Genomic DNA, 19,850 nt, shown 5'->3' with positions numbered 1-19,850 from the left:
GTATCTATGAGTCCCCATGGGCCCAGGTTATTTGACTCTGTAGGTCACTTTTTTTAGTCAGTTTGGAAGAAATAGAAGAAAATAACAGTGGTTAACATCATAGTTATTCTCAGCATTGTTGGAGATGCTTCAGGGCTCCTGGCTTTATGTTGTGGAAAGTGTTGAAAAATATCTTTAGGGCTCCCTTGGTAGAAAAAAATAAACATAAATGTTATTTTTCATTTTTGTAGTTTCCCAACCAAAAACTTAGCCTAAAGAGAGAAATCCCAATTGGCCCAATTAAGGTCAGTTGTCCACTGCTTAGCACTGGCAAGTCAGAGGCTTTTGGGGATAGTCCACCAATACAAAGAGAATGAAAATCTGAATACCCACCACACATGCACACCAAGTAAATGTCATCTGAAGTGATGTCATTGCTGTGCCCACTCACATGGAAAATAAGCTGTAATTCACAAAGCTTTCCTGTGATAGCAATTATCCCCCCCCCCATCTTCCAACTTAAAGAAAACCAGTACCCTGCTGTTGTGACTGTAGCCCAGGTTTTAAAAGGTGTCAGTGATTAAACCCCATTGCTTTTAATCCCTAACTCTACCTGTTTTCATAATACCACAAGTCCTGTGTGCACGAAGATGCTACAGATTAAGCTACGTATTCAACAATGTGGTTGCTGTGAGGGGCTGTAGGGCATGATTTCCGCTCACCCCAGGCTTGCTTCCTTGGTTCTCTCCATTTCTTCCTTAAACTCTCTATAACCACTGACCTGGGCCTTCACTTCAAAGACACAGTTGCTCTTGTCTAGATTCAATACCTTCCCACTGAGCATGAGTCACTCCTCCTTCAACCCCATGCATCTGAACCTCAGTGGCTATGGAAGCTTGTTCAGAGGTTTCAGAAATATCCCATGCGGAAACGGGAGGACAACCACTGTTCCAACATTAAACAGGAAAACTATCCCAAGCACCCTTTGCTGTCTTTTTGATGATTCAGAAGGTAAAGTCATTCTGAAGTTGGAAAAGCACAGGGTGTTGTGTTGCTTTGAGATGACCGTGACAGACACCTTAGAAATATTTTGACAGGGTGGATGTTGGTAGATACATCAGCAGACAGTTGCAGAAGGTGGGGTGTCCCTGGTGTCCAGAGATCAGCCACTTGGGATCAGACATTGGTCTGGGATCAGGGCAGGGATTGGCTCTCAGCATGCCACTGTTTGGGTGGGAATAAAGTTCCCTGGGGCAGCTCCAGCTGGCAGGAAGACAGCTTCGCCATTTCAGGAAGGCCCATGCAGGGAAGTTATTATTTTAAAATCTAAAAGCAGCCTGCCTTGTTCTTACTTCTTTCTATGTACCATATAAGGGCCTGACCTTTTACTGATGTTCCTTGTAATAGCTTGTTGTTTAAAGATCTTTAATTTAAAAGGGGGACAGGGACCCCTGTGGAGATGAGGATGAGTGAATCCCCAGCCCTCCCACCCCCGCCTCTAGCCTGGATTTTTAACAAGAGGACCTGAGTCAAAGGGTGCTTAGCTCAAACTAATGGTAAATAACAGGTTTTTACAGATTTGAAATTATAGGTAGTTGGGAGAAGTCACAGAGGCTCCTTCTTCTCTGATGAGCTTTAACACATAGAACAAGTTCAAACCAGGTTGCCTAGATACAAGGAAAACAATATGGCTTTCCACAGGCCTTTCAGTGATTTTTTTTTTTTAAATTCATTTCAAAGGCCCCTGGATTTAAAAATTCTCTATAGACAGCAATTTCTCAAATTGCCATTCACTGCTTTGTTTTGTTTTAATATTGTTTCTGTCTCAGAAAGAAAAGATTTTGCTTATTGGTCATACTTTAAACAACACAGGAGAATAGGAAAGAAATTGCACCAGCCAAGCCCAGTCCTCCAAGCTGTCACGTTTCCACAACTGTCTCAATCACAAGGGATGGAGGTTCCAACTAACATCAGTGTATCTTTTGGCTTAGGTATCAGGCAAACCCCAGGGCATTCCCAGATTCAATAAATGGCTCCTGGTGGCATATTGGTGCATTACAGAGCCGGTCTGTCCTTGCCTCTCCTGCTCACTCCTCAGTGCTACTTTCAGACAATCTCTCTTCACATGAAGCAACGAGGCCTGAGCAGGCCCCTGCCCCTGCCTGCCTCAGGAGGCTAGAGCTCTATCTAGTCTCTCTGCATAATCCCTGAAATAGCTCTATTGTTAGGGGGAGGCAGTCAACCCCCACTGGGGCTGCAAAGGGAAGAAAAAGCCATTTCCTTCAGGAAACCATACCGTTGTTTTCAAATGAAGACGAGAGGAATGCCAGGCAGGCAAAAACACACACTGTTAACATTTTGTGGAATTCATCATCAGTTTCTGCTTCTTTATGGGCCAAATGTAGTGCTAACGGAGGAGGCCAGAAATAGGTGTGCTCTCAGCAGGTCCTTGAGAGTAGGCACTAATTTGGGATTGGTTCTTTCCCATAAATAATGCTGCAGAATTACCTTAGTTTTCCTGTCATTTTCCTATTTTTCTTCCATCTCATCCTGTCACTTACCTAAGAGTACAGCGTACGTTATTACCTAGACAAGTAAAAGAATGGGCAAGCATGGATCTCCATCTCTCTCTCTCTCTCTCTCTCTCTCTCTCTCTCTCTCTCTCTCTCTCTCTCTCTCTAACTCGTTATTCACAATCCTGTGTCTGGTAGAAATAAATGTCTCTGCTCACTGGTATGTGGATAAGGAATCAATGAATTTTGGGGAGGGGCTATCTTCCACGAGATGACCCTAGGGCTACTCCATGGGAGCATTTCTGAAGATTGTTCGGAAATGGCCCAGCACCCACCCCTGCATTCCTGCAGTTCCAGTTTGAATCCTGTGCCAGGTTCCAGTGATTTTACTTCAGGCTGTTCAGAAAGGCTACTTGTTGCCAAGACTCCCCCTCCCCCTTATCTCCCTCTCTGCCAGCCACAGCCTGGTGCTGCTAACCAGGGAGATTTGCCTATTAGAAGGGCCTCAGCTCCCAGAGTTCCCATGGCAACAGCCTCCTTGGAGGTCTTTTGTTGCCTGCTAAAACTTTGATCTCAGAGAGTGGCTGCTGCTGTTTCTCTCTGGAAGATTTACAAACAGAGAAAGAAGGGTAAAGGAGTTGGGGGAGAAAAAAGAAGTTTACTTCTGGCAGAAGGGAGAGGGGAAAAAATTACAAGAGCCACACTCTGGCTAGAGGGTCTAGAGAGAATCTCCGGAAGGTCTTGATTCTCTGCATTCCTCTCCCCACATTTCACTTGCAGACTTGACCATGCTTCGTGGTTGGGCTCATCCCTAACAGGGTGGAAACAACTTACTTCAGCACCCACTTGCACCTTCAGAATTCTAGATAGGTTGAGATAATCCTAAAGATGCCCCTGAACGAAGGGGCAAAAATGAGGCGTGGCTTCTAATGTCTGGGCAGTGCTCTGATGTTATGCCTCTTCTCCAACCTCTTTGTCCTCTCTCTGGCCTGCTCTGCCCTAAACTTTACTTAGATGTTTCTGTTATTCTTGCTTTTTAATGAAGAATGAGACAATGTACTGAAGGGAGAGAGAGAGCCAGAGGAGTTTCAGGCATCTAACTCCCCTTAGAAACTGTAGCTAGGAGAAGAGATATGAGTCCTTTCAAGACATGGAGCCAAGCCTTTGCTGTTCTGCAGTAGCAGGAGCATCTCTTAGTCAAGAACTCATTGCGTAATCCTAATCTTACTGGTCAGTATTGCTTCACTTCTGATTTATGTTCAAATTGTGATGAAGCAATTTTTTTGAGTATTTTTAGTTGTTACTGGGATCCCACACAACGAAGATCCAAAACACATAAATGACATCATTGTGTTCCTATTCAAATTTTGTATCCTTTGTGAAGGTAAAAGTTGCAGTTTGGTGGTGATAAAAGAACAGTAAAAAAAAAATAAATCTGTGCTTGGACAGTAAATATCTAAGCCACAGATTCTCAATAGAGGGGTACTTTGCCTGCCTGGGGACATTAGGCAATGTTTGGATGTCTGCTTTGCTTGTCTCACTAGGCAGGAGTTATGAACCCAGTGAGTAGAGGCTGGGAAGGCTTTGGAGCCTCCTTCAATAAGACCAACGCGATACCAAGTGCCAACGGTGTTAAGTCTATTTGGTCCAGTGTGAGCATGGTATAGCAGCTAGAGAACTAATATGAGCTTAGTTTCCCGATCTGTAGAGGAGAGAGAGGAGTCCTCAAGGTTATCCCAAAGGCTGATGGTTAAGAAAAACAAATCGGTAGATATTAGTTCCTTCTCCTACCCCCTGCCACTCTCCACATGCCTCAGCAGTGTGTCATCCCTAATCTGAGGGAACCTTCTTTAAGAACATCTATGTTGAGTGTGCCTGCTAAACGGCTGCTTTTCCTTAAGGAGATTTAATGGGCCACTTGTCAATTGACTGGCCATTAAATTTTCATTTTCTCACTGACACCCGAGCTCCCCTTGAAATCGTCCTGATGGTGATAAATTTAGGGTTTATCTGATCAAACACCCTTCTTGTCTTTGGGTCACCTCATTTTGGTTGCTATTGGAAACACCCGATTTTCTGAGGTCTTAGGGATGTACAGCTCCCTTCAACGAAGTTAATCAAGCATTGCAGCCCAGCGAAAGAAGGGTGTCTTCATGCAATGGTAGTCGGTTGGAAAATGTATACAAAGATTTCTGACCTGTTACCGCTTTGCACTGCCCTGTATCCCTTAAGAAAACAAATGAGACCAGGAAGGCGCTCTTGCTAGGTTCCTCAGCCATCACAGCCCGGGCCGGGGCCAAGCCTGCTCTCCCTCCCTCCTCACAAGCAGCCCAGCTCACTATTTTTGCTTCACTTGTTGCTCATCCCTGTGGGAGGAACATGGCCTTCAATTAACGCGCATTCCTGACCACCTCGGTTGCCGTGGTTACCCGGGGTAGCGCTGGAGCGGCTGGGTCAACCCGCGCACTCTCTTTGTGGTCCGCGGAGCCCTCGCGGGGGAGGGGACGCAGCGCTGGAGTGGGTGGTACCGGGGAAAATCGGCTCAGTCCCCTAAGGAAAGAATGGCGGCCCCTCAAAGAGGGTCAGGAGACAGTTCCATTTTCTCCAAAGCCAGCTGCCGCTATTCAAAGCATGCAGGTTTGGTTCACACGGGGACGATGGCTCAGATTTTGTTGAATTGGCTTCTCAGAGAAGGCTCTGGGAAAGGGTCCACGATGGAAGCCCTTTATACTTCAAGAGGGCTGGCCACCAAATAAAGGGCAGGAACTCTGGCCTGCATGACCCTTTGAGCTGCGTGCCCTCTGTGCCTGCCTGAGAGACGTCAGGGCCTTTTTTTGGTTAAGGAAAGTAATGATCTCTGAATCGTGGATCAAGTCTGGTGGATATCTTTGTGCTAATCTGTTTCACCCAGAATAATAAAGTGCAAGAAACCACACTGGTCCCCACAAACTCAATTTCCTCCTTCAGTGGCATCCCGCCATCCTCATCAATTTTGAGTCAGTCTAGCTCTCCTCTGCATTTCAGACCAAATCAAGCATGTTATATTACTAATGATATTTTCCATCCATTCACTCTTTGGGGGCCAGAGGTTGGATCACTATAGTACTTTGAGCAGGCTAAGTGCCTTTGCAATCGTTTTTATTATTATTTATTAGTTTGTGGCAGCGGCAGAATGCCTTTTAATTAGACCACACTGTGTCATGATGTATCCAGCGATTATTTTCTGGTTGCAACTGCAAGAGGTGTTGAGATTTATTTTTTCAACAATCGCCAACATTTCCTACATCCAGAAATTACAATTTCGTTATGTAAGTAGAGGGATTCCACAAGCACAGGCTGATTTCAGCCATTCAGTGGAAATACCAGGAGATCAAGAGGCACCATGAGGTAATGGGGGTGGGGGTTGGGGCAGCTGGAGTAAGTAAACCTAAGTCCTATTCCTCGCTTGAGTTTTAGGCAGTTAACTTTTAAAACTTTCCTTAACATTCTTAATCTCTCTCTTTTTCTGAAGACATTGGGTGGGGACTGTGGTCTGGACTAACCTTTGTGGTCCTTTTTAGCCATAAAATATTTAAAAATGTGTAAACAGAAGAACTTAAGGCCTTTGACCAAACTTACAATCCACTGCCAAAGAGCTGGAAGCATTTATTAACAGTTAATTGCAGATGATCCAGTAGTATTCATTTTATAGAGAGAATTCAATTTCAGAATTATTCTCCTCTAAGTCTGTAATTTAAAGTGAGCTAAAATATAAAAGACACAAAAGGAAAAGAATAAACAGAAGAAATGCTTAAATACATAGTTTATAAATATACGTGAAGGAAAGGGAGGCTCTATCCACATTTGTGACAGATAGTCATAAACTATATTTATTGGAAGCATGGTTGCCATGGGAATACAGAATAAAATCAGGCATGTGTGTGCCCCTGGGAAATTTCCAAATATATTTGGTATTTTAAATAGCTGTAGAAACATCTTTACACATACGGACGAGGGCCAGAGGAAGGTGCTTGCTCTCCTGGAGGGCAGACTCTTGAGGATTGGGAGCAGGGAGCACCGAGGGTGGAGGCAGTACAGCCCTGCAGATGGATCCAGAGCATCTGAGGAAAGCTTGGGAGCAGATGACACCAGCTGAGATTTGCATTAAAGGAAAGGGGAGACTCCAAGCTGGGAAGGCGTTTGCTATCCTCCTGAAGAGAAAGGTCACATGCACGGTGCCGTGGCATGCCTGAGAATGTCTGAGGCGTGGGATCTGGACAGAGATCACCGTATTCTAGCCAATACAAGGATGGAAGGAGTGTTCTATGTCACCCCTAAATTAGTTTTCCAACACTGTCTCTGCCCACTGCATGCTAATGAGCCAGATTTAGTCTCTGAAAACAAGTTTGTATGGGATCTAGAATTTCACCTCTCTTTACACTTTGAAGGCTTGAACTATCAAACCCTGAAGGGCATAGATAAAAACAATCTCTTAGGGTAAAATTTATATTTGTATTACAGCTCTGTAACAGATTCTTTTGACATACATTAGCCTGGTCTATTTTTACTGGTGTGAATGAGGTGGCAAGATGGTCCATTGCCTGGAGTACATTCTGGCACTGAACACTGACTCCAGGATGCTAAATGTTTTGCTGTATGTTGAAAACTGATGCATGCCTGAATTGACAACAAAACAGTTCCTTTATCTTTCCTATTAAGAGCCTACTGGATTAGGCAGAAGATTCTATAATGAACAACGTGTCAGAAGCCTAGCTAGAAGTACAGCCTAACAAACCATGGGGATTTACTCTTGAAAAGCCTTGAAAGTTTTGATGCGTGAATGAGGGGCCTTCTGGTGCTAGGCTGTTAAGATGCTGAACTTAGGGTGTAGTCCCTGCTCTCCTTGCTCTAATAGAGATTCTAGCCTGCTAGAACATGTGAAGGAATAGCTGATGAGAGATAAATGCTCTGCTGAAGGTGTGTGCGGTGTCCTTGGGGAACATCTTATTGTAGCAGACACAATAGGGCTCTGTCGGAACATCTTTTTAGAGTCCTGTAGACCAAGTAATAAGTACTTAACCAACGCAGTTCTAATGCTTGTTTTGCTAAAGAACGGGATGACCTGCCTTGAGGGCTCTGAATGCTAAGGAAAGAAATCAGCCCCCATGGGAGAGACACTGCTAGAAAGTAAGCTGGGAAGTGTGCAAAGACAAAGCTATAGGAGGGAGAAATAGGAAGTGTGGCAAAAGCTATGTCTAAGGCTAAAGCCCCGGGACCAGAGGGATCCTGATGCCCAAAAGGGAAAGGAGACGGTTATTGGAAAAAAGCACTCTGCAGATAAGCATAAGGTCCTAGAATCTCTGTAAGTGCCAGCTGGACAGCCTGTCTATAATCCCAGCACATAGACGTCATAGACAGATGGCAGCAGAAGAAGCTAAGTCAGTGAGCTCTAGGTTCGAGTGAGAGACCCTGCCTCAAAAATTAAGGTAGAGAGCAACTGAGTAAGATACTTGATGCCAACTTGTGGCCTACATGTGCGTGTGTATGCATGCACAGAAACCTGCACACACACACAGGAGCCCAAGCACGCGTGAACATGTAGATTCACGATCGCATCATACAGACACACAATCGAAGGAGGCTGACAAAAAGAGACACAGCAGGAAGAAAATCCAAGTAACTAAATTAGAGTTCTTACATTGGTGTTTGAGCTGCCTGGGTGGGCCTCCTAAGTGACCTGTCTCTGTTCCTGCTTCTGTCTACACCTGACAAAATATTCACATCTTTGCTGAGTGAACAAATGAATGAATGAGAGGGCAGGAGACATTCCGGAGGGAGCTGGTTTCCAGGAATATGTACAAACAGCTCAACTGGGGAGAACTTGAAAGTGGCAGTCTGAGGAAACAGCTGGATTTGACAATTAGGAGGTAAGAGATGCAAATCATGCATTCACAGTGCATGCTCCTACTCTGAGCATTCAATCCCAGGACCACATGTGGCGGTGGAGTGTATGCCAGCATGCTATGAAACTGATGCTTGTATGTGTGCGTGCACGAGCTCTTAGGGTGCTTTATGCTTTTGGCTTATTCATGTGGAAATTTCCTTAAAGAAATGGATTTTGCAAGCTTTGCAGAAAACTGAGCACTTACATGAAAGCCTTATTTTCTACTGATAGTTTGAGCTATGATTTTTGAAAGGAGTAAATATGGCCTTCTATCCACAGGGTCTGCTTCACCTCTTTTCCTTAGACATTAAAGTGACTTGTAATTACCTCTCTTAAGCTGAATTCTGGAAGAATAACAGTGATTCACAAGCATGGTGAAGCTTTGCTGAAACCCAGGCTGTATTTACTGAGATTGTTTCCATTCTCCAAGATCAGACCCTCGCTGGATACGATAGAAGAGAAGAAACGATAGCACATTTCTAACTGACAGTAGCATTTCTTAGGAATTGCTATGGAAGGAGCTGGAGGCAAAACGGTTTTCAGAAATATAAGACTGCAGCATAAATTCAATCTTTAAAATGCCTTTAGCTCCAATAAAATCAGAGTCATGGTGCAAACACCGGAGAGCTCCATACATTTGTGTTGTTGATACGATGGTGTTGTCTCTCATACCCAAACTCTTACTACGTCCTGAATTCTAAAGGCATTTCATTTCACTCACTGTACTGCAGGAGTCTCTCACCCACGCCTCCCTGGGGCTAACTGCACGCAGTGCATTATGGGAACCTTTACCTCCAGGAAGCCTCAGTTACTGATTGTTGCTTCAGGGAGAATGAGAAGCTTGATGTGTGTCTCCATGTTAGAGTGTCACAGTTTGTGAATGTCTCTCTGTTTCTGATACACTCTCTCTTTTGTTTATAGTTTCCAATTTCAAAATAATAAAATAATAATGATAACAAAGCCCAAGGTGCAGAACAAGGGTCTCTTTATTGATCTATCCCCCCCCCCACGATGCCCATTCTGCATCCCTAGAAGTAAGAAATGCTAAGAGGTGCTGTGTCGAACTGTTGCTTTGACATCCTAATTTTAACATTGGAAACCAGGGTTGTCATTGTGCAATTAGAAGCACGGGCTATGGGATATCCCAGCTTTTGCTGTGCATATACACTCTTTGGAGGTTGCAAGCTCATGATTTCAGGGTTCTGTACAGCCCACAGTCATAAGTTGTTTGGATTCTTCACTGTTTTAAAAATATATGAATTAAGTTGCTTAACATTTTTAAAGTTATGGTATTTCACCATCAAATCTGGGGTCTGGTGAACTTGAGTAGAGGCTGACCTTATGCATTCCCACTGGGCAACAAGTGGCTGAGCCAAACAGTGGGGGCCTCGTAAAGACACTGCCATTTGCCACACCTGATGTTCTCTACTGTCTCACAGAGCCAGCTGTGCACATTTGCACCACCAGCTAGCTCCCACATTTGGGTTTGAAGTCCCATTCACTGAGTATCAGATTGGAGAACTAAATATGGTGTCCAAGTCATGATAGCTTTCAAGCAAAAATGGGTGCCTACTAATAATTACATCAAGACCATGGGGATAAATCAGGACTTTTTCAGAAAAGAAAAAGATATATATGTACCATTACATCCCAGTTCTCCCATCTACCATGAGAAAACTGAGACCAGGAAAGGGAGGGATTTGCCCGACGTAGTCACCAAATAAATCAATGGCAAGGCACTCCCTATTGCTGTGACCCCTACTCCAGTGTTTTGACGGCATAACAAGTGTAATAAGTGTGAAAACCATACCCTCTTTAGCCATATGGATATTTTATAGTTGATTGATATCATAGCCAGATGTGGTGACAACACATCTGTAATCTAAGCACTCAAAAGGCAGAGGGAGGAGGATTGCGAGCTGCATGCTAGGCTGGGCTACATAGCAAGACTCTGTCTCCAGAAACACAAATTGATAAAGGAATAAGTAAGTAGTCAAAAATTACACACACACACCTATAAATAATGCCACAAGACTACCTACAGATTGGTAGCTTATATAAAGAGTAAATTTATGTTATGATTCCAATTAGTTATGTAGCCAAGAGTACACCTGGAAATAAGTTATCAAGCGTCTGGTAACCGTTATGTTAACAAACGTCGTTTATTCCCCTCTTGGTCATTGAGTGTGTGAGATGTCTAAGATCCCAATTTATTAAATCTGTGACCATCTGTTTATTCCCTTGCTTCCAAGACGGACTTTTAGAGAACATTCTGGATGGGATCATTATTTTAATCATGAGCTCAGATTTCGGTACCAAACTCCATCTCATCTCTTACCTTGGGAGCTGTGTAAGCCTCGGGGGCATCCCTTGCTGTTTTGTGAGGGAACTCCACTATAGAACATCTTCCCTTTTTTAAATTTTGATTTTTCTGTCCTACAATTCGTCCTGACAACAGTTTCCCCTCCCTTTTCTATTCCTAGTCCTTTTCAACTACCTTCCCTCTCTCCTAGTTCCACCCCTCCTCTGTTTCCCTTAAAAAAAAAAAAAAAAAAAAAAAAAAAAAAAGAGCAGGCCTAACAGGGATATCAAGAAACAAGTTACAGTAAGACCAGGTGCAAACTCTCATATCAGGGCTGAATGAGGCAACTCTGTAGGAAAAGGGTCCCAAGAGCAGGCAAAAGAGTCAGAGACACCCTCTACTCCCACTGTTAGGAGTCCCACAAGAACACCCAGCTGTAACAACTCTGAGGTATATGCAGAGGACCTAGCTCAGAGCCATATAGGGTCAGATGATTGTTGCTTTCCAGTCTCTGTGAGCCCCTAGGAACCCTGCTTGGTTGATTCTCTATGCCGTGTTCTTGAGGCAAGATGCCTTTCTTAATACCCATTTGGCTTTCCTTCTAAGAGACCTTGCAAGCCTCAGAAGCATCTTCCCATATCAGTTGTGCAAAAATGAAGGTGCAAGAAGAGAGCTTTTTGACTGGGGGGATGGCTCAATGGTTAAGAGCACTGACTGATGCCCTTCCAGAGGTCCTGAGTTCAAATCCCAGCAACCACATGGTGACTCACAAACATATGCAATGAGATCCAGTGCCCTCTTCTGATGTGTCTGAAGACAGCTACAATCTACTTATATATAGTAAATCTTGTTTTTTTAAAGAAAAGAGCTGCATTTTTTTTTTGCCAAGGCTTGCTATAGCCAAACTGAGCAAAAGCATCAGCCAATGATAGTATTCCTTTAAAATATGCATGTAACTTTCCAAATGTGGACCTGTTGCCCTTTTAGGAGGCTTGACTAGGATGCATGTTACCATGGTACCCTCCTGCTCCTATGGAGAGTTAAGAAAGCAGAATATGCAATGAGTGCTTTCTCCCTATTCCCTACTGTCTTTCCTCAGCTGCTGGATCCTCTCCTAGTGCCCCAGGTGCCTTCCCCTCAACCCCTTTGACCTTTATCAAAGCTGCTTTGTGGTGGACTTCCTTATAGAAGAAGAAACCAGTGACTAGCTGTGACCTCTAGACTCAAACTGTAAACCACACATTCTGTTTTCAACACTTGATCTTAAAGTTGTCTTATAAATGAGCAAAACCCATGTACATGAGTTTTGTTTTTAATATGAAAGTTGGACTATAGATGGATGGATGGGAAGGTATGGTGTGCTGTGGTGTGTGTGTGTGTGTGTGTGTGTGTGTGTGTGTGTGCTGAATCTGGATTAATACTACTTCCAAATATACCTCTTGTTGCATCTAGTTACATGAGAAGATTCATTTGTGTTTACCTTTTAGAACTCAAACATACCAGTGTTTTAAACATCTCTAGATATGTTGTGGTCCAAGTCATTAACTAGGTTCATATTGGGAAGTCATCCTAGGTATCAACTACAATACTGTGAACCTGTGGAAATATGATGTTCAACATGTGGTTACTGGGCCCTTGAAATGACAATATATTGTGGACACTGGCGTAAGTGAAAAAAAATGATATTGAGTTGTTTCTGTTTGTGTGTACATTTTTAATGTATTACTATAAAAGCTAAAATTGCCAATGTTGTTAGCGTTGTACTGTCATTGGTTGGTGCTGTTCTGAAGCTGTTTGCCTTTCGTTGAAGTAAAGAAGGATTCAGTTGCATGCCTTAGATGTGCCACAGTGACCTTTTATCATCACAGGGCAGATGAGACGTTTGCTCCTTGCATCCTGGCACGGCTTTCTATTATGTGAGCAAAGTTCCAGGGTGGTAGTGATACCCCAGGCCTTTCCCTTCATATGAAGATATGGTGAAAACGTGCAGAGCATCTTCTCCAAGTCAGATTCACCTCCTCCCTCACATCATCTAGCATCGTATTTCCTGTATAGCTCTTCACTCCCAAGAGTTCCCAAGGAGCACCTGTTCTGACACCAGTCTTGAGGTTTCTATGCAATATCACACAGAAGGCACTTGGGTACATACAACGCCAGCTGTGGGTGCCATATGGCAAAACCATACCATATACATATGTATAGAGTATTTCTGAAGCCAGAAGGAGTGTAGAGGAGTGTGTAGCCAGTCTAGCGTTATCTTTTCATTGCCTTTGAACATTTTAATCATTGAGAGATTTTTAAGCCATAAATAGAACCATGTAGCTAGTTAACTCTAAGTTAAAACCAAATATGTACTTTTGTTTTTATATGGACATGGGGCTGTGTATGGATTGTATGAAAATGTAGATTGAATGTTTAGATACAGATGGGTTTGACTTTCCACTGAAGTGTGTGGAGAAGGCTGTGTAAATGCACAGGGATGGTGCATGTCAGTTTGCTCAAGCAGGATTTCTCATCCAGAGGCAGAGATTTTCTGTTCCTATAAAATAGTCAGAGATGAGGTCCCCTTGCTGCTTCCTCCTAAGGTGGCTGCCGGAAGTGCTGGGTACAGTCACTCCCTTTGACCAAGGCCAGCCTTGATGTACCTCTCCTACCACAGAGCATACAGAACAATGTGGCCCCACGAGGGCTTGGCACTGGTGGGTGTCAGGAACAGGGCTGTGTTTTCTTTTGGAGTAACCTCTTATTTTCTTCTTCTCCTTCTACTTCTTCTAGGCAGGACAGGGCTGCTTGCTGATCTCTTGCCCAGTTTTGCTGTGGAGATTATGCCAGGTATTCGGTCATTTAACTCTTTATTTGCTGTCACTCCATCTGTCTGCTTCTGCATTAGTCGCTAATTACTTGTTTGAAATTTCTTTGGCACATTTATCGGTATAATGTTTGTTCTATTTTTCCAGGATGAACTAATTCCCTTGGATAAGCCTTTTGTATAGCTTCATTTTCTAGGTCCTAAAAGAATGATGAGAATTAAGAATAAGTGGAGATGGGGACCCAGGCCCTTTGGTGTCAGACGTGTGGCTTCATTGCTTATCTCGGGCCCATCTCAGCATTTCACATGCACCCAGATATTTATATGTCCTTAAGTATTATTTATTTGTATTCCTTAGTTCCTAAATTATATGATAACCCATTCACTATTATGCAATCATGTTACACCGACATACCTTTTGTAACATTACAAAATCTTTTTTTTTTAACTTAGGAAAGTCATGTCTTCCTTCCTGCCAAAGCATGCGTTCCCAGACCCATACTTGTATATTTAGACCCTGGAAATTCCTAGGCACCCGTGGAGCATATGTCAAGATCACTAACCCAGATACAGATCTGCATCTCTTCATATAGCTTCAGGTGAAGGTACCAGCCAGACACACCAATCTGGTACTGAACTGTAGCTTGGAATCAAAGAGGTTCAGGGAGAACTAAAACTGAGTTTTAGAAAGGATGACACCTGTAAAAGGAGTAGCAGTGGTATAATTAGCTTTGATTTCTGCCATATCGTTAAGGTCTTCCTGATAGCAACAGAGAGATAGGAAATGCTTCTGGCTGTTGGTTTTGGATTGATTGAAATTGGAAGAAATGTCCAAAGTCTTCAAAGTCCAGCCTCACTAATCGTTCTTTTATGAATCAGTCCAGCCTTTTACCTTTAGCTGGCCAACCAAACTCAGGCCTTTTCCTTATTGCTATTAGCCCCAAGGACACACAGAGAGACATTGTAACCACTCTTATCAAGAATTCCCTCCATGTTAAGCATTTATTTACACAGATAAAAATGTCACATACAATGTTTCAAAGTAAAAAAAAAAGTGTACCTCCCAAGTCCACGTAAGAGTTTCTATATTTTATACCCAGTCCTGTTCACCTAGGTTTCCTTTTCTTTCACCCCAAGAACCCCTTCACATATCTATCTATCTATCTGTCTGTCTGTCTGTCTGTCTGTCTATCTATCTATCTATCTATCTATCTATCTATCTATCTATCTATCTATCTATCTATCTATTGTGAAGGGTTTTTGCTACTGCAGGCTTGCCTCATCTGGTACTTGCTGGGCAGTCCAGGCTAGCCTTCAATTCACAGCAATTCTTAATGAAGAAAGCACATCTCTAAATGCTAAGATTACAGACATGCTCTGCCAAACCAAACTCAGACAGCATTCATTTTTTTTCTCAATATAACCTGGCAGTCTTTCATCCTTAACTGCTTCAGTTCCCCACAGCTGACCTAAATAAACAACCTCAGAGATAAACCCTACCTTCTTAAGTTATTTACGTACAAGGCTTGGGCTAAAGTCATTTGCTATTGGTTATCCTCCGCAAGACTGTTCTCCACACAGTTCAAGTCAGACCCAACGCATTCTCATTCCTTAGTTGAAGAGAGGCTGGCTTGGACTTGAATGTATTGAAGATGGATAAGTGGGGGGCTATTCAGAAAATATAAGCTGTTTGTTTTCTCTCTGAGGAAATGATGTCTCAACCATAGGTCAAATGACTCAAACTTTTTCCATGTAGAAGTCACATTCTCAAGTCCTCAAATGAATAGTCATTTAACAGGAGGGACAATTGATAACCAAACTTTAAGAAAAACAGTACCTTTTCTTAAATATCATCTTAAAGAGATGAGAGGATGGCTTTCAACCATCTTCATCTTTTGGCTTTTAAGGAAAGCATGGCTCATACCAGTGTGTCCAAGTCTCTAGGAAAGACATGGGCTTATCCCAAACCCGATAGCACGATCCTGAGACAAGTTACCTGAGGGTCATAGTCCCTTTGATGGAAGGCAGATAGAATTTGCTTCCTTTTAAATCTTTTGGATGAGTAAAGTAAAAGAAATTCATGTTCAGCCACAGACAAAGATATGAAATTATAGAAGTTGACAAACATATCAGCAGGGCTATTTATCAGCACTCTGAGTCGCTTAATTCTTGGCTATGCTGGCTCAGTCATCTTGAATGTGATCAAACCAAATCCATATGCTGAGGATGGGGGCTATCACTATTTGAAACTATGCTTCCCCCACCCCCAATAACCATGGATAGTTACTGAGGCATAAACAAGAGTTTTGGATCTCTGCCCTGGAGCTAATGACAGAAAAGGTATCCCAGAAGGCAGACGAATGCACTCTGAGCCTGGACCACATAAAGGTGATCTACATAGGCCGTGGAGGTGCATATCCTACCCCAACGTAAAGATTTACAGAGTTTGTTTTGTTTGAGGTGGGGGTCTCACTTTGGACTGCAGGTTGCTTTGATCTTCTGTCTCGGCCTTCTGAGTGCTGAAGCTATAACTATGGCCCACCATATAAAGGTTGGCTTCATTATAAAAGACATGCATTTACAGTTAGGAGCAGCACATGAGACCCCACCTCTCAGCTTTTGTCCTACCTTTGTTCCAGTTAGGAACCCCAAAGACTCCAGCACAGGGCTGGCTACTTGATGCACCCCAAAAATACAAGTCACCTGCTTCTCTTTTTTCTGTGCCCTAGCATTTCTCATTGTGAGTTTTTCATGAGTCTGGGTCCCCTGTGTCCCACCCAGTTAGATGTTCTTTATTCCCCTGGTCCTTCTCACTCACCTCTTTTGCAGGGAGACACCCATCCACGTATGCTGTGTCCTGAATGTGGGAGAGGGGCGGCTATCTCTAGTAGATTTCTTTGTGCATCCTTCCAGAGTGGGTGTTTGTCAGCCTGGTGATCCTGGCGATCTTCCTGTTCTTCGTGCTGGTGGGGATCTGCTGGTGCCAATGCTGCCCTCACAGTTGCTGCTGCTACGTCCGCTGCCCGTGCTGTCCAGATTCCTGCTGCTGCCCTCAGGCCTGTGAGTAGGGATCTGTGGGGCGACATGGAGCCATCCAAACAAATGTCACCTCTCCATCTGACAGCCATGAGCCCTGAGTTCCTCCTCCACCCCTCACCTCTGGCTTCAGGAAAGACCGTCCTTGTTCTCCACCTCACCTCCATGCATGTCAGCCTCTCTGCATGCTGTCTATCCACACATGCCATGCATTCCTAATGCTCATGGACACTGCAGATTGAAGGAAGGGAGGGGTCAGAATGGTGATGTTTGGGGTAAGGCTGCGCCCCCTCCTTGGGGCATTCAAAAAGAGAAAGCCTCCTTTTATAAATGGAGTTTAAAAACTGACGTTTGGGCACCATCCAGTAGATACCCATGAGCTGTATTTACTCATAAGGTGAGCATGACCACAATAGGGAGCAGTCCGAATTTGGGGACACACAGGGTTAGCTTACTGGCCACGCCCATGTGTAGGACATCTCAACCATAAGCCAAATACATCTTGAGAGAGGTATGCCCATCTTTAGAACCTTTAGGAATGAAACAATGCCAGAAGGGCCTGGGATACTGTCTCTGTTTTTGAAAACACAGACAGGGGCCTATGTGTATACCCAGTGCTTATTTTGCCTCCTGGAAACATCCCGAATGACCCTTTTGCTACTCCCCTCTGGAGGAACCATGGTAGCTTTTAGACAGGGTGGTTCTAAGTGGAGATGCTGCCATGGCAGCTCCTAGATCCATTTCCCTGTTGTTTGGTTGCCAGATTCTAAACACTGTAGCTCCTCATATGGCTTTCTTTTCCATGGAGCTGGAGGAATCCAAGGGGAGTGGTCCTAGAGATTCTAGGGAACCAGTTCAGTCCTGGGAGAATGGATATATGTTTGTTCGGGAGCTCCCTTGGAAGAATAGAGCCTCAGGGATTCTGGGTTTGGGGGTTGTGGAGGGTGGGGCTATATAATCTCTCTTCGTCTCCCTCCACAGTGTATGAAGCAGGGAAGGCAGCCAAGGCCGGGTACCCTCCCTCTGTCTCCGGTGTCCCTGGCCCCTACTCCATTCCCTCTGTCCCTTTGGGAGGAGCCCCCTCTTCTGGCATGCTGATGGACAAGCCGCATCCACCTCCCTTGGCACCAAGTGATCCCACTGGAGGAAGCCACAGTGGTAAATGTAGTCCCAGACTGCCCCACCCAAACCTTGACTTGGGCCCCTCCCTCATTCCTTGCTGATGAGGACAGTTAGTTCTTCGGTGGTGTTATCTTTGGGAAAACAGTGATCTCCATTCCAGAAACAGGGCCCTTCCAGCTGAGGCAGATGTCTTTTGTGGTACACATCAGGCTTTCCAAGGGTTACAGGACACTACGAGTCTTGCTTTCCTACTCATGTTCTCATTAAGTAAGACTATAAAGAGGAGTTTGCCACTTAAACAATGATCATGTGGTTAATAGTGACCTTATACCCACCTAGTGTTCAGGACTGTATCAAGGAGAGTGAGGGACAGTAGACTGGGTAGAATATGGCTTTTCAAAGGAGGGAATGTCCTTCGTTAAGACAAGTGGATGCTGAAGAGTATGGCACTTAGAATCCAAAGATAAAAGAGCTGGAGTTACTATGGCATCTTCAGGGAGGAGGTGAGATCTGCACTGACCAGGATGGACGAGAAATATTTAGGAAAACTGTGTGGCTACTGACCATCCCATCAAAGGAAGGTCTGTAGTACAGTGGGATCCCAGAGCACAGCATGTAAACATTTCCATGTGCAGCTTGTCAGACTGCCTGGGAGAAGACAGAAAGGTTTGCTGGAGACTGCGGTGAGCCTTGAGGCCTGTTCAAAAGAGCAAGTGAGAGCCGCTCTAGGCAGATTGTTGGGCGCAGAGAGCTGGCAGGTGGTAAGATGGGAGAGAGGCTCAGAAACAGAGAACAAAGCTCTGAGTACATTGTTCAGGTATATGAGCATCTGGTTTATGGTGGAGTCGGTGGGAGTCAAAATGCCAATTGAGTCTGAGAAATACTGTGAAAGAAAAGAGACATTAAGAAATAAAGCAAAGGAAGAAGACTTCAGGATGACCCCAAGTTATCCAGCACCACAGATCAGAAGCAGAAATTAGATAGATCATTGGGAAACAGGGCTGGTTAGAGGGATGGTCTGCTTTATTAGGTAGGGATAAGTAGAGACCCAGGGACACAGCAGGATGGAGAGGTAGAGACACGTTGAAATGCAGCTTACCTGGACACATTTGAACAGGGTTATGTGGCTGTGAAAGGTTAGACTGTGTGTGTGACTTCAGCAACTACACTTTGTATAGGTGGGAGATGAGAAAGGGTCCCCAGCTCACATCATGAGCCTCCAGTGCCTGGCTGTGGCAGGAGTGGGTATCCTCAGTGAGTAATTGGTGTTTGTGTTTTTCTCTTCCCTGGAACTATTAGTAGAATTCTGACGTCTGAGACTGAGGATGAGTCACAAACTGAGAAGGAAAAGCTAATGATCAAGGACATGCAGGGAAAGCAAGAGACAGACAGCACAGTCTGTTTCCCTGGAGGGAGGGGCAGGTAAAGGGAACTGGCTGGACCGTTACACAGGCTTCTGGTTCCCTTTACCCTCCTCCTTTCTTTTCTCTGTGTCAGCAGGGATCCTTCACCTTGCTCTTCATTCCACTGATTATCACAGTAAACTAAGTCTTATTAATAAACAAGCAAGTATTACCTCTCTCCACTTTTTCTTTTTCTTTTAAAAAAAAATGTTTTCTTTTTTAAAATAGGGCCTTACTGTGTAGCTCTGGCTACCCTGAATCTTGCTTTGTAGACCGGGTTGGCCTCAGTCTTTTCTCCGTTTCTGCTTGTTGCAGTTTTTAATCATTTGGCCCTATCCCATCATACTAACCAATTGCAATTAAAAGCAGAAAAAAAAATGTGTTATGACAAGAATTCCCAAGACTCAGTAGTTGCTGGCGTGGCTGCTCACACAGTCTGGTAGCATCTGTGCAGGACAGATTTCATTCTTTTATGCTGTCCTTTTAGGCACATGCTTTGTCCCGTTGGCTGGCTCCTTTGATGACACCAATAGTTAGGAAAGGCATCTGCAGTGAGCTATGTAGAAATGAACCCTGTGGCTACCATGGTAGAGGAAATAAGGCTCCCTGACCCCTTTTCCCACTATTTACAGCTGTTGCTATGACAAAAAGTAGGTTTCTCCCCAGCTTGTCTGGACCCACCCCCTTCAGGTTGTTGGCTGAATATCCACACTTCATCTGGTTTACACTTCCCAACTCTGACCTTATGTCTTGGTGTCTCTTT

General features: G+C 44.1%; 1 protein-coding gene across 1 annotated transcript in view; it reads left to right on the top strand.

Moving 5' to 3' along the window:
* ILDR2 (immunoglobulin like domain containing receptor 2) overlaps positions 1-19,850 on the top strand; it is a 53,556-nt gene that overhangs the window by 20,961 nt on the left and 12,745 nt on the right. The window contains exons 4-6 of the mRNA XM_080929368.1: positions 13,497-13,549; positions 16,440-16,586; positions 17,544-17,720. Of these exons, the coding sequence (XP_080785494.1) occupies positions 13,497-13,549; positions 16,440-16,586; positions 17,544-17,720 (377 nt within the window). The remainder of the gene's footprint in view (positions 1-13,496; positions 13,550-16,439; positions 16,587-17,543; positions 17,721-19,850) is intronic.

The sequence above is a fragment of the Micromys minutus genome (genome assembly GCF_963924665.1).
Source record: "Micromys minutus genome assembly, chromosome: 1".
Lineage (NCBI taxonomy): Eukaryota > Metazoa > Chordata > Mammalia > Rodentia > Muridae > Micromys > Micromys minutus.
This window is presented reverse-complemented; position numbering and strand designations above follow the sequence as displayed.